This window comes from Elgaria multicarinata, chromosome 8 (genome assembly GCF_023053635.1).
Source record: "Elgaria multicarinata webbii isolate HBS135686 ecotype San Diego chromosome 8, rElgMul1.1.pri, whole genome shotgun sequence".
Lineage (NCBI taxonomy): Eukaryota > Metazoa > Chordata > Lepidosauria > Squamata > Anguidae > Elgaria > Elgaria multicarinata.
The window spans coordinates 12,134,834-12,157,558 of NC_086178.1; the positions used below are offsets into that span (position 1 = coordinate 12,134,834).

General features: G+C 50.5%; 1 protein-coding gene across 1 annotated transcript in view; it reads right to left on the minus strand.

Moving 5' to 3' along the window:
• The window catches only part of CHRD (chordin), a 65,183-nt gene that overhangs the window by 17,554 nt on the left and 24,904 nt on the right, over positions 1-22,725 (minus strand). Inside the window, exons 5-15 of the mRNA XM_063131432.1 lie at positions 20,847-20,943; positions 19,735-19,876; positions 17,454-17,594; positions 15,357-15,439; positions 15,098-15,245; positions 14,025-14,131; positions 12,983-13,099; positions 12,098-12,254; positions 10,244-10,488; positions 8,354-8,467; positions 360-566 (exon numbers count right to left, since the gene is read on the minus strand). Of these exons, the coding sequence (XP_062987502.1) occupies positions 360-566; positions 8,354-8,467; positions 10,244-10,488; positions 12,098-12,254; positions 12,983-13,099; positions 14,025-14,131; positions 15,098-15,245; positions 15,357-15,439; positions 17,454-17,594; positions 19,735-19,876; positions 20,847-20,943 (1,558 nt within the window). The remainder of the gene's footprint in view (positions 1-359; positions 567-8,353; positions 8,468-10,243; positions 10,489-12,097; positions 12,255-12,982; positions 13,100-14,024; positions 14,132-15,097; positions 15,246-15,356; positions 15,440-17,453; positions 17,595-19,734; positions 19,877-20,846; positions 20,944-22,725) is intronic.

Genomic DNA, 22,725 nt, shown 5'->3' on the forward strand with positions numbered 1-22,725 from the left:
AGAGGCCATTCGGCCCGCTGGCCCGCCCCATGTCCCCGTCCAACCAATGCAACCAATCAGGGGTCGGCATCAACTGGGGCAGTCCCCCTGATGCAGCTATGACTCAAAGGGACAGACGGCAGATGCCAGCGTCACCTCGCCCCAAGCCGGAAAAGTCACGGTAATTCTATGACTTTTTTTAAAGTGGAGCTTCAGGGGTTTGCCCCTAGATGGCTTCGGGAAGACAGATGCGTCACTCGCCCGAAATGTGCATTTAATGTGGGGCAAACAAGCTGTCTAGAGGTACCCTAGGTGTCTGGGAAGCTTCTAGTCCTCCAAGATGCAAAGAGGGCCTATTGCCTCGCCTTCTTCCCACTTACCCGGCAGCTACATATGGAACATTTCTTGTCATAGTCCGGGGCCCAGCGGGAGCCATGAGGTCGGTGCTGTCCTTCAAAAAAGCAGGAGTTGGGGTCCTTCTTCAGTTCTTCAGGGTCTTGGGGGTCTGGATCCCTCAGAAGCTTGTCCGTTGGATCCTCAGGGGCGAGTTGGATGCCACCTGCCTCGCAGTGGTTGGGAATGTGCACCTAAAAGAACAGCGGCTGTTAGGCAAGTGGAATGGGATGGGACCACTCATCCATCAGAAGCTGCCTTATTCTGAGTCAGACCACGGGTCCATCTAGCTCAGTGTTGTTGACACTGACTGGCAGCAGCGGCTCTCTAGGGTTTTAAAATCATTACCCTGGCTGCCAATTAGTTTCCGGGCGAAGTATAAAATGTTGGTCGTTACCTTTAAAGCCCTGCATGGTTTGGGTCCTGGTTACCTGCGGGATCGCCTGCTCCCATACAATCCACCCCGCACACTCAGGTCATCTGGGTAGAATTTACTTTAGTCAGTGAAAATTAGGCTGACGACCGTTACCCAGAACACCTTCTCTTCTGTCGCTCCCAGACTGTGGAACGGCCTGCTGGGAAAGATTCGCCAGCTTGATAGTCTTTCTGAATTTAAAAAGGTTATAAAGACGGATCTCTTCCGGCAGGCCTACCCAGTCGAATTTTAAGATGTCTGGCTGCTACTGCTGCTGCTGCTGCTGTTGTTGTTATTATTATTATGACATCAGACTTTCCTCACCCTACCTGGAGAAGCCAGGAATCGAACTTGGGACTCCTGCGTGCAAAGTAGGTGCTCTACCACTGAGCTATGGCCCCTCCCTTGGTGGCAATGGAAACTTTGGTTGCATGGCCTAAACCGCACACACAAATGGGGCCCGTCAGAATGCAAGTGGGGTATCAAAGTATGGAACGAAAGCTTTCGCCAACAGGGAGCCATCCCAAAGCACAGACCCAAGTGAGAGGGAGAGGAGGAGCATCCTGTCTTATCCCAGGGCCAGCGGGGAATTCTTTTCTGCCCCACGGTCCTGGGAATTGATCAACGTGGTCTGCAAGTCAGGGAGCCGCCACATGCGTGACTGCAATACTGCTGGAGTGGCCTGGCTGTCCCTCCCCCAGGACTCCATCTCACCATGATGCAAGTAAAGTCGGAATGGAATCCATGACCTAGGGTGGGCTCTCCCACATGAGAGGCCATCAAGAGGCAGCTGGAAAGCCGTCTGTCGGTGGATTCGATGGCCTTAGAGGCCCCTTCCAGCTCAACTATTCTATGATTCTGTGAGCTGGAAGAACCACACTGATACTGAGCCACGTTCCCCACCCACACCTCTGATGCCATACCAATGGAGCATCTCTCCCACACGAGAGGCCTTCAAGAGGCAGCTGGACAGCCGTCTGTCGGTGGATTCGATGGCCTTAGAGGCCCCTTCCAGCTCAACTATTCTACGATTCTGTGAGCTGGAAGAACCACACTGATACCGAGCCACGTTCCCCACCCACACCTCCGATGCCATGCCAATGGAGCATCTCTCCAAGGCAACTTCTGTGTGGCCTCTGCAAATGCCATGTTGCTGCCCTTGAAGCAAGGCCAACCCACCTGTCCGGCACCCACTCGTGCCGAACGCCCCGCAAACTTTCCCGGGACAGGTGGCATTCCGTGACTTCCCTGCCCCAAGGACAAGCCCCAACGTGGGTCAGGAGCAGCTGGAGGGAGGCCCACGTGCCGAGCTTCCAGCCAAGGCAGCTGGCGGTCTCCCAGCCGGACGCAGCTTCTGAGAAGCCGTCGGCAATGTTGGCCTCGGGCCCGGATGAGGCACGAGGCGGACGAGAGTCAGCCTTTTGCAAATATCCCTGCAATGACTTTTTCTCGTTGCCGGCGTCAAGGGAGTTAGCAGTGAGAATTGCCTGGCAAAGGGGATGGCAGCCTGGTTTGGCCAAGGCCTGCCTTATATCCTGAGGAAAGAGAAGGGCAAACTCTTCCTGGGAACAGAGCTGACCTTATGGCAAGGCTCTTGGCAAATACAAACCGGGCTGAGACCTGTTTTCATCCATGACACGGGGATTCATTTCCTTTTCCAGGGAGGCCTGGGAACAGTGGCTTTGTGAAGGACAGGGAAGTGGGAGGGAAGTGGGGATCCTTAAGCGTGGAATTCTCAGCTCCCTCACTCGGAAGTACAGTTCCCTCGATTCCCTGAGGGGTTCTCTGAGAGCCAGTGTGGTGTAGTGGCTAGAGTGTTAGACTTGGAGTCTGGAGATCCAGGTTCTAGTCCCCACTCGGCCATGGAAGCTCACTGGGTGACTTTGGGCCAGTCTATGGCCTGGTTCAGACAACACGCTAAACCATGCTGCTTAACCACAAAATGGTTAATTGAATGCATTAAGGACGACGTATTCCGTTAACCATTTTGTGGTTAAGCAGCATGGTTTAGCGTGTTGTCTGAACGGGGCCATAAACTCTCAGCCCAGCCTACCTCACAGGGTCGTTGTTGTGAGGATAAAATGGAGAGGAGGATTATGTACCCTAGAGTGATAAAATCTCCGCGACAAAGGATTGTTGATTTGGGAAAGCACAGAGAGTCTGGAATGGTGCAACTCAAGAGCCAGATGTACCACCCCAGGGAGAACTAGGCCTCTGTTTCTTGGAAGGAATATGACACAATTAAACTGGTCTAAACCAAACATAGGCACAACCTCTATGATGACAGATGGTTGACTAGGAAGGCAAGTTAGGGTTGGAAGCCTCTTTGCTCCAGCAGATGCAGAAACTTCCCTTATCCTGCTCAGTCGCAGTCCCCGCCCCAGTTTTCTCCCCCAGAAGGAAGTTTCTGTTCCTTTCAAACAGGAGCAGACAATTTTAGGAGGTCTGGGGAGGCATTTTTACCCTCCCGACCTTGCTACGTGGGCTGTACTCTGGAGAGTGCCCCCCAAAGCAAAATCATCATCATCATTGAAAATTTAGTGTCTTCACAGGCGCGCTTGGTGGGAACATGGGAGAGGGCCTTCTCAGTGGCTGCTCCAGTGCTCTGGAACTCTCTTCCCGGGGAAGCTAGGCTGGCTCCCTCCTTGATGGGCTTTCAGAAGCAGGCTAAAACTTTTTTGTTCCAGCAGGCCTTTGGAGAATAATCTGGCCCTCCATCTATGTTAATGTCTTATAATTTTGTTGTGTATTTTAAACGTTTATGGTTTTGTCCCCCCACCTCATGTATGTTTTAAACTTTGTAAGGCCGCCTTGAGGCCCAGCATTGGGCAAAAAGCGAGATACTACTACTACTACTACTACTACTACTACTAGTAATAATCAGGGAGCAGCAGTGTGTGTGTGTTACCTGCCCCTGTGTGTTACCAAGAAAGCAGGACATGGTGCAGCAGCACCCTCAGACCCATGTTCCCCAGCAACTGATGCAAACAGGCTTACTGCCTCGGATACTGGAGGTTTCCCCATCATTTTGCCTCCACACCAAGAAAAGCTTCACCCACTGAATTTCTGCCTGCTGTGTCACGGTTAAAAGCAGTGGGCCTCTCTTGGGGAAGAAAGGAGAGCAACCCTGTTCCTAGCAGTTGTTAAGAACGCAAAACCCTTACATTGTGCAGCATTCAAGTTCTTGGCAAGCTGCAGTGGTATCTGGCAGCTAGCCATGGTGCTAAATTCCCCCACTTGCTAAGGAGGACAGAATAATTTTGGAAGCGCTCTCCCTCGGTGACCTCAGTCACTGTCAATTTAGAAGGCCTTTTACAGCTTCAGATTTTCAAACAGTGGCCAAAACGGCCTTGGGATGGAGATATTCCAGAATCTATCTGGGCCGGGACTATCCAAAAATCTCAGCTCCGCCTCAGCGGGCCAGCTCAAGTACAAGATCTTCTATTTCATTTATTGCATTCCAGTTTCAACGTTTAGATAAGAAAGGAACCGACGGCGCCATTTTTTGACAGCCTCAGTCAACCCCACCCCAGCCCGCCTTTACAAAATGCAAGCTCGAGAAAGCAGGGAACACTCAATTGCTTCTGCTCAACCTCGACGGTTAGAGACACAGCCGGCTGCTCAATTTGGCCCAAAGTGAAACCGGGGAGCCAATTTGTCCAGACAAAAACAACCGAGGCCTGTGAATTTTACCTCAGGCAAAAAAATGTGAGGAGAATTTAGAAGTCCCTGCTGGGGGCAAAACCCCTGAAGGGTTTTTGTGGAAGGCTAAAAGAGTAGCAAAATGTCTTGAAAGTTGTGGAGCAGTTTTGCACTTCCCTAAGCAATGGCATTTGAGAGCAGTGTAACAGGGCAACGTTCAACTCTTCACATAACTGACTTAGAATCATAGAATCATAGAATAGCAAAGTTGGAAGGGGCCTACAAGGCCATCGAGTCCAACCCCCTGCTCAATGCAGGAATCCACCCTAAAGCATCCCTGACAAGATGGTTGTCCAGCTGCTTCTTGAAGGCCTCTAGTGTGGGAGAGCCCACAACCTCACCAGGCAACTGATTCTATTGTTGTACTGCTCTAACAGTCAGGAAGTTTTTCCTAATGTCCAGCTGGAATCTGGCTTCCTTTAACTTGAGCCCATTGTTCCGTGTCCTGCACTCTGGGAGGATCGAGAAGAGATCCTGGCCCTCCTCTGTGTGACAACCTTTCAAGTATTTGAAGAGTGCTATCATGTCTCCCCTCAATCTTCTCTTCTCCAGGCTAAACATGCCCAGTTCTTTCAGTCTCTCTTCATAGGGCTTTGTTTCCCGACCGCCAGACTTATTTACATACTAGCAGAGGTAGTCAGGCTCTGGCATTTACAGCAAACGTGGAAGGAGTCTGAACTCTCTTCTCTCTCCGCTGTTTTACCTCCCTAGGCTCATTGCTTCATTGCATTTTCCTCCCAGCTCTGGTCTTCAGGTTTTCTCTGACTCTGGCAGGGAGCCAGGCTGAAGCGGAAAAGCGCCTGAAGCAACATACTGCAAAGAGGGAAAGTGGGGGACGGAAGGGTTCCTCGTCCATGCGCAGCTTTCGTCAAAACCTGACCTCCACCACCGTTTTATACACAAATGAAGTAGAATAAACAAACATGGCTGCACATGTTTGCCCTGTGCTTATGCAAAGATGGCTCAGATTTGCTAATACTGGGCAGACGCCCCATTGGTATAGATTTTAAATATTCTTTATGTAATTGAATGTTTGTTATGTCATAGGGATTGGAATAAGAAAAGAGAATGCGTTCTCAAAGGTGACAATGAAAAATGTCTTATTACGTATGTTATTGAATCCAACGGGTTTCAGAACAGGGAGCTCCATCATCAGGGGCAATCCTACAATCCAAGGATCTAGGCCAGGGATGGGTGACTTGTGGTCCTCCAGATGTTTTGGCCTACAACTCCCAGCTGCCTCACCTTTCCCTATCTGACTAGGGCTCATGGGACCTGTAGGCCAAAGCATCCAGAGGGCCACAACTCACCCAGCCCTGTTCTAGGCAAAGGCTAAATCAGCATCCAAAGATTCTCTCTCTCTCTCTCTCTCTCTCTTACACCAGCTTCCAAAGCTGGTGGCTCTCTCTCTTGGTGTAAGAGAAGCTGCCACCTTCTTTAGAAGCTAGTTTACCCTGTTCCTACAATTTGGAATTGTAATATTGTCCCTGACGAAGGAATTCTTCTTTCTGAAATGCGTTGGATGCCCTATTGTTATTTTTCATTGGCACCTTTGAGAACATTTTCATCCTATTTTGGTCCTTCCCTTCTAGTTTCTGCGTAGTCATGGATCTCACATTTTGAATGAGTTTTGTAGGCAGCCTTCTCTTGTAACTAATGCGGCACATTTTTCGTAATCACTGTTCCACAGAGCCAAGTATGTCCCTCTTGAGGTTGTTACTTGGCCAAGGGGCATCACAGAGAACAAAAAATAGATACAACGTGTGTGTGCATATGTGGAGTCAGCCTTCACATTGGCCATGCTGACTGAGGAAGATGGGAGTTGTATTCAAACACATCCAGAGGGCACCAGGTTGAGGAAAGTTGTGCGATAACCCTGATGCTCCTTCCCAGTAGTGCAAGACACCGTGAAAGAGGCATTCTTTGCCTCCCTGGATTGCAGGTTTTAAAAAATTGTTACTCCTGCAGTAGAGTAAACTGGAAGGTTTCTTTGCTAGAGGCGCTAGAATTAAATGTCTGGTCTCCACTAAGGACCGTATTTATGGGCTTTATGGTATTTATGTCCAACGTTTGATGAGCCAGTGTGGTGTAGTGGCTAAAGTGATGGACTGGGAGTCGGGAGATCCGGGTTCTAGTCCCCACTCGGTCACGGAAACCGACTGTGTGACTTCGGGCCAGTCACAGACTCTCAGCCCAACCTACCTCACAGGGTTGTTGTTTTGAGGATAAAATGGAGAGGAGGAGGATTATGTACCTTGGGTTTCTCAGAGGAAAAAAGGCGCGATATAAATGCAACAAATAAATAAATAAATAAATAAATGAATCCTGACAATCCCAGAAGAATTTTATGGCTGTTCGGAATTACAAATACATCCCCACAACTTGTCACACATAACAAATGTGAACACTGGTCATCTCTAGGTGATGGGCAGCATTCACCGGTGTGCCGCTGACTTCAGATATTTACGAAACTTTCCAGTGCCACCATGGTTAGCAACTCCTCCCCACTGAAACTGTATGAACTGTTTTGTCCCTGAAATGGTGCCTTGCTTTTGAGGGGCAAATACGTTAGCACATGGAGAAAGACCAGCACACTATGTTCTCCCAGCATTTGTACTGTGCGTTTTAAGCATTCAAATCCTCATCACAGCCCTGTACGGCAGGTCAGTGATATGGACCCTGTCCAGACGACATGCTAAACCATGGTGGTTAAGCATTTTGAGCAAAACATTATGGCTCTGCATGTCGTCTGCACCATTCCTAACCATAGTGGCAACACAATCATGCTTTAAATACATTTGCTAGGGGTGTGCACGGACCCCCTGCTCCGCCCCGTGGGCCGATCCGAAAATTTCGGATCGGCCCGCTCTGCACCGCTCCGCCCATACTCCGCTCCTCTTCGCCGCGGAGCTCCGGCTCTGAATCGGAGCTCCGCAGTGGAGGGGAGTGGTGCCAGGTAAGGCTGGGAGAGGAGGGCGGGGGGGGGGGGTTTACCGGGCCCTGCTGGGCGGCGACGGCAGCAGAGCCCGGTAAGGGACCAAGGGGGAGGGGGGCCTTACCTGCCTCCGTCCGCAGTCCGTCGGCTTCTTCAATTGAGCCCGCGGTTCAGCCAGGAAGTCTGGGCCGCGGCCTAGACTTCCTGGTTGAACCGCGGGCTCAATTGAAGAAGCCGAGGGACCGCGGACGGAGGCAGGTAAGGGAAAGGAGGGGGGGTTTACCGGGCTCTGCCGCTGTCGCTGCATGGGCGACAGCGACAGCGGCAGGGCCCGGTAAACCCCACTTACCTTTCCGGCGGAGCTCCGGATCAAGGCGAAGGATCCGCCTTCACCTCGATCCTCTTCGCCACGCTCCGCCGGCGCCCCAATCCTCTTCGCCTCCGCCTTAAGGGGAGGCGAAGCACCCCGCTCCGCTTCTAATTCGCCGGTCCGATTAGAAGCGGAGCACATCCCTAACATTTGCTAACATTTTGCTGCACAAGGGTTTGCGGCCAAACCTGGGCTTAGCAGGTCGTCTGAACAGGGCCATTATCTCCATATGGCTGAACGGTGACACGACAGACTTCCTCATGAGCTCATATACTTTTATCTACTTGCGGTGGTTAATTCCTAACTGGTGCTGGGGTTCCCTTGAAGGGATGTCATTTGATCTGAACACCTTCTTCCCCAATGCTAAATGTTCTGAAGGGCTGCTTGTGGTTGCAGCCCCGTAGAGAAGAAAAAGCTCTCTTCACATGCTCAAAGGCCTGCAAGAACCTAAAAAGAGAAGAACCTATACACTCTGGGCACCTTCAAGGTCAAATCAGAAGTCCCCTTGCTGTTCCAAGGATAAATAAAGGGATGGGAGAGAGAAGGAACCACCACATACCTTGCCCCGCATCTCTCCTTGAGAGTTCGCTTTGGTACTGACTTGCAGGAAGGCGGTGCCCTGGGACAGATGGCGAAGCAGCTCTCCGTCAAGGTCTTTCACTACCCCTTGGGCCTGCACGGGGAGGAAAAGTGTCTGTGAAGCACATGACAATACCAGTGGAGGCTCCAGTGTCAGCAGGGCGACAAATCCGCTCTGGGTTTCCATCAGAACTCTAAAGGAACAACCTGCACTTTGGATAGGTCCTTTAGAGTTCTGATTGGTTTCTAATGAAACCCGGAGCGGATTCACTGCCCCACTGACATCGGAGCCAGCAGGCTCCACTGGACATGACACACAACAACCCATGGCTAGTGAGTTGCTTTCAGCATAGTGGGTCACGAGTTGTGTGGGCCTCTCTCAGAAGTCCTTCCTGGGTATTAGCCCAAGGGCAGAATGTCTGCTGTGAAGAGGGAATCTGACCGCTTCAAGAGGTACTAGAATGCTTGGAAACATGGCCAGCTCTCTCTCTCTCTCCTATCTGAGGCTTAATGAGCATCGGCTATTGGGCGGTATAAAAATGCAATAAATAAATAAATAAATAAATTCACAGTGGGGTTTGCTCTTGGGTTATGGATGCAGGGAAACAGAAGGTCAGCGTCTGCCTTCCCTCTAAAGTCCCATTACTGAACATCCATCCCAGTCTTTTCACCGCCCTGAGCAGTAAAAGCCCATTCTAGCGGGCAATGGCAGCCTATAAAGTCAGTGAAGCTGAAGAACCCAGAGAAACTCAGGAGTCAGCCCAACGAAGACTTCAAAAGAATGAACTGGCTGGTTAGGACTAACTTCCAGCGTTCTGATCCTGACAGCGGCTAGCCAGATACGCCTAGAGCAGCCTTCCTCAACCTGGGGCGCTCCAGATGTGTTGGACTACAACTCCCAGAATGCCCCAGCCAGCTCAACAAACGGGGTTTGTTGAGAGATACACTGCCTCTGGAACTGGAGGTTCTTTTTGCTTATCGTGGGAAATATTGGATTCAATAGCCCTATTCCCCCATGATTTATCCAATCCCTTTTAAAAAAAACAACCCTTCTAGGGCAGAGGTATGGAACTTCTGGCCTGGGATCTTAATCCGGTCCTCCACGGTTTCCCACGTGCCCATGCCTCCTTCACCTGGCTCCAGCCCATTTCCCCCCAAACACAGATTGCTGGCCGGTTTTGCTGTTTTGATGCCACCTGCCCTGCCTCCACAACGGTGGAGGCTAGTAGCTTTGATGTCAGTGGAGGCAGTGAATCCGCTCCAGGTTTCAGTCAGAACCAGTCATCTGACAGGGACGTGGAATCAGTATCCTGCACGTAGGACCTGCGCTGAGCAGCGGGGATAGACTAGGTGACCTCCAAGCTCCCTTCCAGTCCTGTGGGTCTAGTTGGTGCCTCATCTCAGCCACAAACTCACTCGTTGTCTTTAGTTCGCAGAGGAGGCTGGTGGCTCCGATGTCGGTGGGGCTGTGAATCCACTCTGGGTTTCAGTCAGAAGTCTGGAAGCACCTTAGAGCGCTCCTTTAGAATTCTGACTAGTTCTGACTGAAACCCAGAGCGGATTCACCACCCTGCTGACATTGGAGCCACCAGCCTCCACTGCCCCCCCACAGCAAGAAGAGCTTCAACCTAAAATAGCATTTTTTGTTTTGCATTTTTGGCCCCACCCCTTTTCACCTTCAGCCACACCCCTTGGCCTTTGGCCCCGCCCACTCATGGGATGCGGCTCTCGAGCGCTTCTCCGAAACCAGATTTGGCCCTCAGGCTGAAAGAGGTCCTCTCACCCCATTTGTGGCAGCGCATCCCTTAATCTGAGCTGGGGGGGGGGGAGAAGGGGTTCGGGGCACCGCGCCCTCCGCAAAACACCTCACCTCTGTGCCATAGAAGCCCCTCAGCAGCCGCTTGTGCTCCCGGTGGCTGCTCTCCCGGAGCTCTCCCAGCTCAGCAAAGCCGTGCAGGTGAGCGCTGACCGTGCCGTCGTCTGCCCTGCCTAGGCCTCCTACCACGATCTCGTAGTGCAGGTGGCAGTGGTCGTCCAGGGACACCCAGGCGTGCCCAGCGGAGCCGGTGCGCACAGGGGGGGACACGAACTGGCCGGCCAGGGGGACAGGAAGCTCTGCGGCACAAAGGTCAGAAGTCACATACCCAGGGGCCAGGCTACTGCCTTTGGCCTGTGTTCAGCGGAGCCCGGCTACGACTGCAGGACAAAGCTCTACTGTGTTAGCTAGGGTGACCATATGGAAAGGAGGACAGGGCTCCTGTATCTTTAACAGTTGCATGGGAAAGGGAATTTCAGCAGGCGTCATTTTTATGCAGGCAGCCCCTGGTGAAATTCCCTCTTCATCACAACAGTGAAAGCTGCAGGAGCCCTGCCCTCTTGATCAGATACAGAAGAGGGCAGGGCTCCTGCAGCTTTCACTGTTGTAACGAAGAGGGAACTTCACCAGGGGCTGCCTGCATAAAAATGACGCCTGCTGAAATTCCCTTTCTCGTGCAACTGTTAAACATACAGGAGCCCTGTCCTCCTTTTCATATGGTCACCCTGCATTAGCCAAGCCCACTACCTGGGCCTCAAGGGGCAAGCTAGGCCAGAGCCAAAAACCACTAGGTCAGGGAAATGCAATTCACGGCATTTGCAATTCATTTAATTAATCTCGTATCCCTATTACATTCTCTTTCCCTGTAATCACTCCTATAACCGCCATGCTACTTTTAAATTTTTTTTTTTTGTAATTTTCCTCAATAAAACATTACATGAATTTCAACGTCCAGGTTCGCCTGTGTTGATGTTTGCTGTTTGGACCTAGCTTGGTTACTCCACGGGGTGTTTAGAACCCCTTTGTTGTAGGTTCTGAAGGTAAACAGTCGGCATTAACAGGCAGAAGACAGAACCAGATCTCCTGGTGGATCTCTGGGGGAACGGCAGTAGATCGGGCGAAGATTTCTGAGTCCCAGTTATTTAATAATAGCAGCAACAAAACCTGCCCTTCCACCCAATGTTGTATTCCACTGGCCTCCTGTTTGATTCCGAGACCAATTCAAGGCCTTACTCAGCTCGGGACCAAAATACCTGATGGAGTGTCTCTCCTGGAGTGAACCTACCTATACACTATGGTCAACATCTTACGCCCTCCTCCTTCAGGAGATGTCAGCAAGGGCCTTCTTGGTGGTGGCTCCCCGAGAGTGGAACCACAGGGGCATAAACTCTTGATCCTGACAGTCCTGCTTTACCTTTCTACAACTGGCTGGAAGGGGAATTCTTCCAACTGTGGCTATCCTGGCAACTCGGAAGGAGGCAATAAGGCCAAGAAATAGGGGTGTTGGAGAAGGAAGAAGAGCTGTAGTCACATACTGATTTAAACTTAACACCAATTTTTTTGGGCGGGCAGCTTCAGGACAACCTTTTCTTCCCCTCTAAAGTGAATTTTCAGAATCTGAAAATGTAGGCATTTTTTTCTAATCCCAAATTTCAGAAGTAGGCTGAATTTCAATTCTGTGTGGAATTTTAAATTCTGCAGGGGCCAGATTTCCCCTGCCTTTCTCTGCTTGTCCCGCCCTTGCAGTCCCTGGCACGCACGATCCCTTGCCTGCACTTGGCCTGACCGCAGCTGTCTGTCTGACCCCACAACTACATGTACTAGGCCGAGGCCCTCTCATTCGGGCTCAGCCACCTGGTGGACTCCTGCTTGGTGGCTCAGCTTTTTGTCTGCTCTCTGTAATGGTACCTTGGTATCGTGCCAGGAGTCCGCTGTACAGCAGGGAGTTGATCTGCCCACGCAGCTCCCCCTCTTCAAAATCCTCAGTAGCCACATTTAGGAAGAGTTCGTTCTGCAGCAACATGTGGGCATCGCGCCCATTCACTTGTCCCCAGATCCCGCTGGCCTGGAAAAATGGGGATAGTCTGAGAGGGAATACACACACACACACACACACACACACACACAGCTCGCTTATCTGTAAACTGAAACCAAGCTCATCCAGAGAACTCTGACATTTGCATGTCCCCCCACCAATTCAAAAAGAATGAAATGCCTCTCCTAAATCTTACAGCGTCTCTACATTAAGGGGAAATCGCATTGCTTACCTGAGGTTTTTGTGCTTCCTGCTTTTTGGCATGATTGTTATGGGCTGCATTACACGGGCAGAGAGGAATGACCACGTGGTTTGAATTGAATTGAATACTTCCCCTCCATTCACTTCGCTGAGAGAGTGTCATCTAGTGGTGGAAGTTCCTGCTTTCCCCACCCCACCCCAGGATGTTACCACTTTAAAAGAGGTTCCTTTCACGGCGGAATTTCTAGGGGATACCACGGGAGACGTCCTGATCATTGCTGACGTCATTTAAAAGACCCGCAAACTTTCATGAGTGGCCAATCACAACCATGAAATAGATTGCTCGTTTAAAGGAACCCTTAGTTGCTGGGTGTAAGAGCTTTAAGTTAAAGTATGCTGGTCTTTTGGTCCTACCCTTTTGCCTTTGGTTCCGCTTGCCGCTGGAGTGCCACCCCTGAGAGCTTCTGTGAAACTGAATTCAGTCCGTGGGCTGAAAGAAGTTGGACACCCCGATCCAGGGCCTCCTGCCCCTCTCCCATATTCACTGCAACGCTCACCATGCCATCCCTGTAGCTGTGCGTCATGTCGTATAAAGTGTTGCGCTTATTTCGTCTGCGGGGTTTGGTCTCCAACGTGACGCCAATCACCTCGCTTCCTGCTCCTGCCACCTGGACCTGTGGGAAGAGAGCAGAGCCCCCAAAGGAGTGAGTACCTGAGCCACAAAAGGAAGAAATCTTTATGGGAGCCTTGGGATGACACAGCCCGAGAGGATCCCATAACCGCCTGGTAGTGACAGAGGCACAGAGGTTAAAGACTTCACAGAGACTTGTATTTCTAGGCTTGGAAGACTGAGGCCTTAGCTAGACCTAAGGTTTATCCCGGGATCATCCTGGGGTCATCCCTGCCTGCTCCTAGGATATCCTGTGTGTCATTTACATGAACAGGGATGACCCCGGGATGATTCCGGGATAAACCTTAGGTCTAGCTAAGGCCTGAGTCTGAAGGGGCTTACAATGCTTGCTTCAAAGATGGGGCAAGCGTTACGGTCCTCAGATTCTTCTATGGCTTGGATTTCCCCTCCGACTCCTTTTCTATCAAGGCAGCCTGAAACCCATTCCTTCCCCTCATCCTCCACTCTATTCCTAACTCCTTCCCTTCTCCCTTCCTACACCACTCACCCATCAGGTGGTTTGTGGGAAGTGGCAGCAAACCACAGCAAGCAGGGAGAGAGTTTTCTCTTCCTCCTCCCTTCTCCTGGGCAATAATGAGCCGTTAGGAAATGTGATTTTCCCAAGAGCGGTTCAGGGTCGGTGCAAAATTGACTTATATGTGCATTATCACCACTGCCAATGTACAGTTCATTTTCCCCCCTTTATAAAGCTCTGGAATAAGCTACAGCAGTGTTCCCCAACTTGGTGACCACCAGATGGGCTGGACTACAACCCCCCAGCATCCCTAGTCAGCAAGACTGGGGATAATGGGAGATGTAGTCCAACAAATCTGATCTAGAGGACTCTGCAAGCTCAGAGAGCGTTTATTACCCTGACAATCCCAGGCCCCGCATCAAATAAAAACCAAGATGGCGGCATGGCTTCCTACCTGATACTCTAAAGTCCCGTTCTCATGCAGCATGAACTTGGCAGAACCCACAGCCCCTGTCTGGGTGGGCGTCAGGGCATCTCCTCCGCACAGCACGCTCTGTATGGCTAGGAGCAAGAGAGACGAGGCTGTGTTTATGGCAATCAGGTTGGCAGAACAGATGCGACCCAAATCGATACAGGGAAGTCATCAACCATCTGTCAGGGATGCTTTAGGGTGGATTCCTGCATTGAGCAGGGGGTTGGACTCGATGGCCTTGTAGGCCCCTTCCAACTCTGCTATTCTATGATTCTATGATTCTATGAACTACTCAGGAGGCGGCCTATTCAACCTGCATGGGCTGCAGGAGTTCAACAGGTAAAGTTTCCATGTGTTTTTAAGATTGTTGGTTGTTTTTTATGCTTTTCATGATTTTAATTTTTGTGAACCGCCCACAGAGCTTCGGCTATTGGGCGGTATAAAAATGTAATAATTAAATAAAAATAAATAAATAGCTTTGCTGAATCAGGCCTGCGGTCCATCTAATCCATGACTATATTTCTCTGAGGAGCCCTACAGATGCCCATGGAAAGTTCACAAGCAGGGCATATTGGCAGCGGACTTCCCTGGTTGCTTTTCCCCAGCACCTGCTAGACTGCCTCTGAACATGGAGGTTTCATTTGGGTATCATGGCTAATAGCCGATGAGAGAGACCCATCTAAGCCCAATCATGACACATCTTGTGGTCGATAAATCCCGTAAACTAATTGCATGTTGAATGGAGGAGAGCTTCCTTTTGTTCATCCTGGAACCTAATGTCAACTTTCTTGGATGACCCTCAACTCACTGGGGTGGGTGGGTTGGACCTCAGACCTGGGGTTACCAATCCAGCCATACTGGGGTTCCCAGATGGTCCTGGGCTCTTCCCCTGGCCAACCCTTTTCCCCAACCACAAATACTAGAGTCTAGTATAATGAGAGATGGAGGAAAATGTGTTCTCTCTCTAGACAAAGGAGATCCCTGGCAGAAAAACGAACAGGGGAAACCATTCCTCCATGTCTCGGGATACCAGACCTTGGGGAGATTCCACTCACTGTCACAGCTTCTCCTGGTCGTGATGCGGCCAGCAATCTGTCGCCGGGATCCAGCCTCCACCTCTGCAGTCATCCTCAGCTGTCCCTGTGCCAGCCACAGCATCTCCTGGCTCCCCAGACCCGTCAGCACCTCGGCAAAGTCCGGGGCCTGAGGTGGCAAAAGGAGCGAAAGAGCCACAGAAGTATTCAGTCGGCCGAAGAGGAGCAAGGAGAGAAAGCTGCAAGCAGCTTGGAGCACGGTTAAAAGACGGCAGCTTACCTGTAAGGTGACATTGGCCAGCACTTCCCTCAGGACCCTGTCCTCGTGCAGGATTTGCACCCTCAGGGGCAGCCAGGAGGATTCTGGGAAGGATGGAAAAAAATAACACGACGCATGAAGTGCCGACTCCTTGAGCTCCTGCAGCGAAATCGGCAGGCGCCCAATGAAACCAATCCATTCCGCAACCAGCTCATTGCCACGGATGTCCGATGGGTTGCGTACCAGTGGAACCCGCCCACCTTGTTTCCTTCCCCACTAGGTCAGTTTTCCCCAACCAGGTGCCCTCCAGGAGGGAATCTACACGTCGTACTGAAGGCGCCTGTGTGCGCCTCCAGTGCGCCCTCAAAACGATGGTGTAGACGGAGAAAGAAGAGACGGAGGAAGAGGCAGAGGAGGCGGCGGCTGAGGAACCGTCTGCGTCCTTGCCGCTGCCGCCTCCCCGCTGGCCTCCTGCTGCCGTGGTAAGAGCCACCCGGGTCAGAGAGCTCGGCTTCTGCTTCAGCTGAGCTCTCCGATCTGGGTGGCTCTTACCCCGGTAGCAGGAGGCCGGCGGGGAGGCACACAGGCGCCTTCAGTACGACGTGTAGATTCCCTTTGGACCGTAACTCCCAGCACTCCTGACCACTGGCCATGCTAGGGCTGATGAAAGTTGAAGACCAAAAGATCTGGAGGGTACCCGATTGGGGAAGGCTGCACTAGGTTAAGTAATAATGCTTTTAAGTGAGCAATGTGCTTGACAATGAGGGGATAAGATATATAATTAGAGGAGTTGCTTTATCCCGAATAATAATAATAATAATAATAATAATAATAATAATATATTTATTTATTACCCACCTCTCCCTTTGGTCCACCTAGCTCAATCTTGGGGACGGGTGGGTATCTTGATGGAGTTGCACTGCCACTCCTTCCTTCAAAACCCCGCAGCATCGCAGCTGCGAGGCGGGAGTGGTAAACTCCCACGACAGGAGGGAGCACGGGCTTCCCGGGCAGCACCGGTGGCCATTCAGCGCATCGAGCCTGCCCTCCGCCCAGCCTTCCTGCGCATCCCTCCGACCTTGATGCGAAGTGAGGTCACCATCAACAGATGACGGTGGCCTCGATGTAAATGAAGAAGTCGATGTAAGTCAGCAACTTTTTAAGTGTGCAATTTGGGGGCAAAGCCGACCTCCAGTTGCATCTGTTGTAAACCACCCTATCCAGATCTTGTAACTTCATGTCCATGTCTTCCTTTATGGAGTCAATTTATCTCCTGTCCGGTCTTCCTGTTTTCCTTCTACCTTCTGCTTTTCCTTACATTATGTTTTTCCTAATGAATCATTTCTTCTTATTATATGTCCAAAGTAGGCTAATCGCAGTTTCAGCATTTTCGCTTCTATTGAGAGTTCTGGCTTAATTTGTTCTAAGAACTTTAGAAGGGCCCTGCTGGATCAGAACAAGGGTCCATCTGGTTCAGCACTCTGTTCACACAGTGGTCAACCAGCCATCAGGCAGGGATGAACAAGCAGGACATGGTGCAACAGCACCCTCCTGCCCATGTTCCCCAGCAACTGGTGCACACAGGCTTACTGCCTCGAATACTGGAGATGGCACACAACCATCAGGGCTAGTAGCCATGGATAGCCTTCGCCTCCAGGAATTTATCAAACCCACCCACCCCGGAATCCACTTGTCTTTTTTCGCAGCCTTGGGGACCCTCAAAACTTGGAACCGGCCCTGATCCTCACAGCAAGCTCCACAAGACGGAGGCCTTGGGTTTGTGATACCCGAAAGGGGAGATAATCCGAGTGACTCGAATGCAGCCTTTCTCAACCTGATCCCTCGAGATGTGTTGGACTGCAATGCCCATAATTCCCAGCAAGTTGGCTGGGAATTATGGGAGTTGCAATCCAACACCTCTGGAGGGAACTAGGTTGTGGAAGGCTGCTAATGAATCCTTGGCTGGCGTGGGAGTTGGACTCCGGTTCCCCTGGTTCACACCCAACATTTATCTGGCAGGCCCAAGCGGCTGTGAATCTTAATCCTGGCTTGCTCAAGGACGTGCTTAGCTGCCTGGCTGCATGCTCGCCACGATCTTCCCCTCGGCAGCCTGCTCACTTTTTTCCGCAGACTCCAGCAGCCCCTTGGTCAGCAGGACAAAATGCAGGTTGTTCTCTGTGTCACTCAGGGTGAGCATAGCGATGCCTCCCATGCCGAGGTGGGTCGGGTCCACGGACGTCAGGATGGCACTGAAAGTTTCTAAAATAGAGAGGAGAGCAAGAGCACACTGTGATGGCGCTGGTGGCAGGCTTGTACAATCTAGGGCGACCATATGGAAAGGAGGACAGGCCTCCTGTATCTTTAACAGTTGTATTGAAAAAAGAATTTCAGCAGGAAGCATTTCTATGCATGCAGCACCTGGTGAAATTCCCTCTTCATCCCAACAGTTAAAGCTGAAGGATCCCTGCCCTCTTGACCAGATACAAAAGGGGGAGGGCTCCTGCAGCTTTAATTGTTGTGAGGAAGAGGGAAACCCACCAGCTTCTGCATGCATACAAATGACACCTGCTGAAATCCCCTTTTTGATACAACTATTAATGATACATGAGCCCTGTCCTCCTTTCCATATGGTCACCCTAGCTTAGCCTGAGAGAAAGCAATTAGGTCAAAATCATCCTGTGAGCTTCACAGCTCGAGTAGAGTTTCAAACTCCCTAGTTCCAGTCCAACCTTCTAACAAGTGATCTTGATAGGCTGGAGTGCTGGGCTGAAAACAACAGAATGAAATTTAATAGGGATAAATGCCAAGTTCTACATCTAGGAAATAGAAACCAAATACACAGTTACAAGATGGGGGATACTTGGCTCAGCAATACTACAAACGAGAAGGATCTTGGAATGGTTGTAGATCACAAGCTGAATATGAGCCAACAGTGCGATATGGCTGCAAAAAAAGCAAATGCTATATTGGGCTGCATTAATAGATGTATAGCTTCCAAATCACATTCCTCTCTAGCCAGCCCTGGTTAGGCCCCATCTAGAGTATTGCATCCAGTTCTGGGCAGCACACTTCAAGAAGGACGTAGACAAACTGGAGCATGTTCAGAGGAGGGCAACCAGGATGATCAGGGGTCTGGAAACAAAGCCCTATGAGGAGAGACTGAAACAACTGGGCATGTTTAGCCTAGAGAAGAGAAGATGGAGGGGAGACCTGATAGCACTCTTCAAATACTTAAAAGGTTGTCACACAGAGGAGGGCCAGGATCTCTTCTCAATCATCCCAGAATGTAGGACACAGAATAATGGGCTGAAGTTACAGGAAGCCAGATTCCGGCTGGACATCAGGAAAAACTTCCTGACTGTTAGAGCAGTACAACAATGGAACCAGTTCCCTAGGGAGGTCATGGTCTCTCCCACACTAGAGGCCTTCAAGAGGCAGCTGGACAAGCATCTGTCAGGGATGCTTTAGGGTGGATTCCTGCACAGAGCAGGGGGTTGGACTCGATGGCCTTGTAGGCCCCTTCCAACTCTACTATTCTATGATTCTATGATTCTAACTACACCACATTGGTGGCTACAAATGTGCTTGGTACTTCTGTTCTGCTATGATTTCCCATTCACTTAGGATGCCTCATTACGAAATGCCTGGCTCTGCGCCTGAGGGCTACTTGGTGGGAAGCTCTCGAAGGCAAGGCATGAGCCCAGACAGATCATGTCCAAGACAATCCCCTTTTAGGTTTGACCCAACGGATGGTCTCAACTCTTCCAGTATTCTAGATCTAGAATGCAGTAACTTACATCATGAGAAACATCATTTGGCCTTTGCTAGAAGAGGAGTTATCCTGGGCTGATACCCAAGATCGCCCCTGTGCGTCCAGATGATGCACAGGGGATCCCGGGCTTAGGCAGGGATCAACCCTCCCTGGCCCCGGGATAAAGCCTACTCCTTTGGGACCGCTTTTTCTCGCAGTCTAGGGCTGAGCCCGAGACCGGAAGCGTGTGGCCCGTTTTCACGGCTTTTCCCGGCTCCGTGCAATTACTCGTGAGGAGCTGGGAGCTGCGCCCATCGGGGACAGGGGGGGCAGGGGGGAAAGCCATTTTTTTAAAAAAAAACCCCTTACCTTAGCGCACAAGCATTTGTGCGCTTTGTTCCTTAAAAAAAAAGGTGGACGTGACGGCTCTCTACTTGAGTTGCTTCGCATTACGTGTAGACAAGGGCGGGGTCTCGTGTTACTGACAACAAGCTCACCCCTCCTCCATCCTGGGATATCCGTTAGGTCTAGCAAAGGCCTTAGAATCAGGGCTCTGGGTATATTAGTGAGATTGGCAATGATAAGAAAGGATCCACTGTTGAGAAAGGATTCAGGGGGTAGTTCCTGGCTCCTCAGGTTACGGATTACCTGCAAAGAGGGCCCGGTGTTTGATGATCTTGCCTCGGATCTCGCCGGCAGGGTGAGACCTAGTGACTAGGGCGATGCGCAGCTGATCCAACTTCAACAGCCGGATGGAGGGCTTTTGCAGGTTCCGCCACATGCCACAGATCTACAGAAACGGCAGTCGGAGAGAGGGGCACGAAAGAACAGGGCTGTTTATCCAGACGTGTGTACAACCGTGCAAATCCACAGAACTGGTTGCGTAGTCAGAGTCCAACGGATTTGCCCGTGCACTTTAAGCAGGGTTGGACGCCAAGCAAGATTCCATGCGACAGGATGTTCTGCCATGCAGCCACCTCCCACAACACCACCAAGAATACAGATGGGGCATTTATTTCATTGATTCAAAGATTAAAACAGCATTAAAATTATACTTTTTAAAAAACAGAATGCCAATAAAAACTACGGTTGTCAGTCAAGGAATGCTTCCTGGAATAGAGTTGTTTTCAGGAAGTGCAGGAAGCAGCAGTGTTGGTGCCTGCCTGACCTCCAGGGGCAGGGAGTTCCAAAGAAAGGGGGCCACCACACTGAAGGCTCTTCTCCTGGTGGACTCCAGTTGGGCCATAGGTCTATGTGGAACCACCAGGAGCATGACCTCTAATGGCCTCAGCGACTGGGCAGGTTGGTAAGGGAGAAGACGCTCTGTCAGGTAACCTGGTCTCAAGTTGTTTAGGGCTTTGTACACTAGTACCAAAATCTTAAACCTGGCCCAGTAGTGAATAGGCAGCCAGTGCAGTTCCCTCAGCAAAGGAGTTGCATGCAGTGTTCTGTACTAGCTCCAGCTTCTGGAGGGCAGCCCCACCTGGATCACATTGCAGTAATCCAGCCTTGAGGCTACTAATGTTATCCCTGTCCAAAAGAGGCCATATTTGATGAGCCAACTGAAGATGGTAAAAGGCACTCCGAACCACCATGGCCACTTGGGCCACCGGCAAAAGTAGGATCTAGGAGTATCCCCAAACTACGGACCACCATGATGTTTCTCCCATGGCTTCCTGCCATGCTGCTCCAGTAGCGTAGGAATTCCAAAATCACATTGGAGGGATACGAAGGTGACAACTTCCTCGGTGTCCACTCACCATGTTGTCTTGGGGAGAGGTGCCCTTTTGCACGGGGTGTTCAAAAAGGATGGTCCCATCAGGCTCCGTGAAACGGACACGGCTCGGCTGGCTCAGTCTACTTGAAAAGAAGCAGAGGGTGTGAGTTGGGTCTAGCAAGCAGCGGGTGGAGACGTGGGTTCTTACCTGGAACTCTGGGTAGCATCAAGAACATGCTTTGAATTCCCAAAAGTGCAGGGAACACTTACCAGGAAAAGATTAGGCAGACACCACCAAGTAATCTTAGCTTCTGAATGCCCCACCAGCTTCCTGGGCTAGGCTTTGAGGAGCCAATAGGCTCTGGAGTCCGACAATAGGTTCTGGAGTTTCATCAACAGCTCAGTTCAGACAACACGTTTCTCAGCAGTTGTTATAGAACTCCACGGTGGAGTTTTTACACCACCGTTGAGAAATGTGTTGTCTGGACACCTGGACAACCATCTGTCAGGGATGCTTTAGGGTGGATTCTTGCATTGAGCAGGGGGTTGGACTTGATGGCCTTGTAGGCCCCTTCCAACTCTGCTATTCTACGATTCTATGGTGGGAAAACTCCACCCCACGATGGAGGTGGGGGGGGGGGTTTGGAAAACACTCCACGCTGAATATCCATGCTGTGCAGAGGAAAGCTCCTGCACAAACGTTGTGTTGTGTAGGGTGACCATATGAAAAGGAGGACAGGGCTCCTGTATCTTTAACAGTTGCATAGAAAAGGGAATTTCAGCAGGTGTCGTTTGTATATATGGAGAACCTGGTGAAATTCCCTTTTCATCACAACAGTTAAAGCTGCAGGAGCTATACCAGAGTGACTAGATTTAAAAGAGAGCAGGGCACCTGCAGCTTTAACTGTTGCGATGAAGAGGGAATTTCACCAGGTTCCCCATATCTACAAACGACACCTGCTGGAATTCCCTTTTCTATGCAAGTGTTAAAGATTCAGGAGTCCTGTCCTCCTTTTCATAGGGTCACCCTAGTGTTGTGTGCTGCATGGAGGGCTCTGTAGAGTTTTTCGTTGCGTTGACTTTTCCCACTGGCTATAGAGTTCCCTGGCAAGAGTGGAGAAAGGAGCAAGTGCCGTTCTAAGAGAGCCGCCGGGATTGTTTTTTATAGCAATGGCTGATGGGATACCATCGGGAGGACTGGGGGAGGAGAGAGGGTGGAGGAACTAGGGTGACCATATGAAAAGGAGGACAGGGCTCCTGTATCTTTAAAGTTGAATAGAAAAGGGAATTTCAGGAAGTGTCATTTGAATGCATGTACCACCTGGTGAAATTTTGTCTTCATCATAACAATTAAAGCTGCAGAAGTCCTGCCCTCTTGACCAGATACAAAAGAGAGGAGGGCACCTGCAGCTTTAACTATTGTGATGAAGAGGGAATTTCACCAGATGCTGTATGCATATAAATGACACCTACTGAAAATCCCTTTTCTCTACAACTGTTAAAGATACAGGAGCCCTGTCCTCCTTTTCATATGGTCACCCTAGGAGGAACTGTCAATCAAATGTCACAATGGATTTTACTCAACTCCATGGTAGCCCACTCACACAACAGTGGAGTTAGAACATGTTGTATGGGGAGTACCTCCTAAAAACTCAACCGTTGAATGGAGTTTTCACACTGTGTTGTTTGAAGTCCAAACTGCTATTTTTGTCAACCTGGCTCAGCAGTGCTGGAATGGCATCCTGTCCACAAGTATTCAGTCTGGGTTGTCCTGCAGATGATTTGGCATTATCTTATTTTATTACGGTGACCATATGAAAAGGAGGACAGGGCTCCTGTATCTTTAACAGTTGCATAGAAAAGGGAATTTCAACAGGTGTCATTTGTATATATGGAGAACCTGCTGAAATTTCCACTTCATC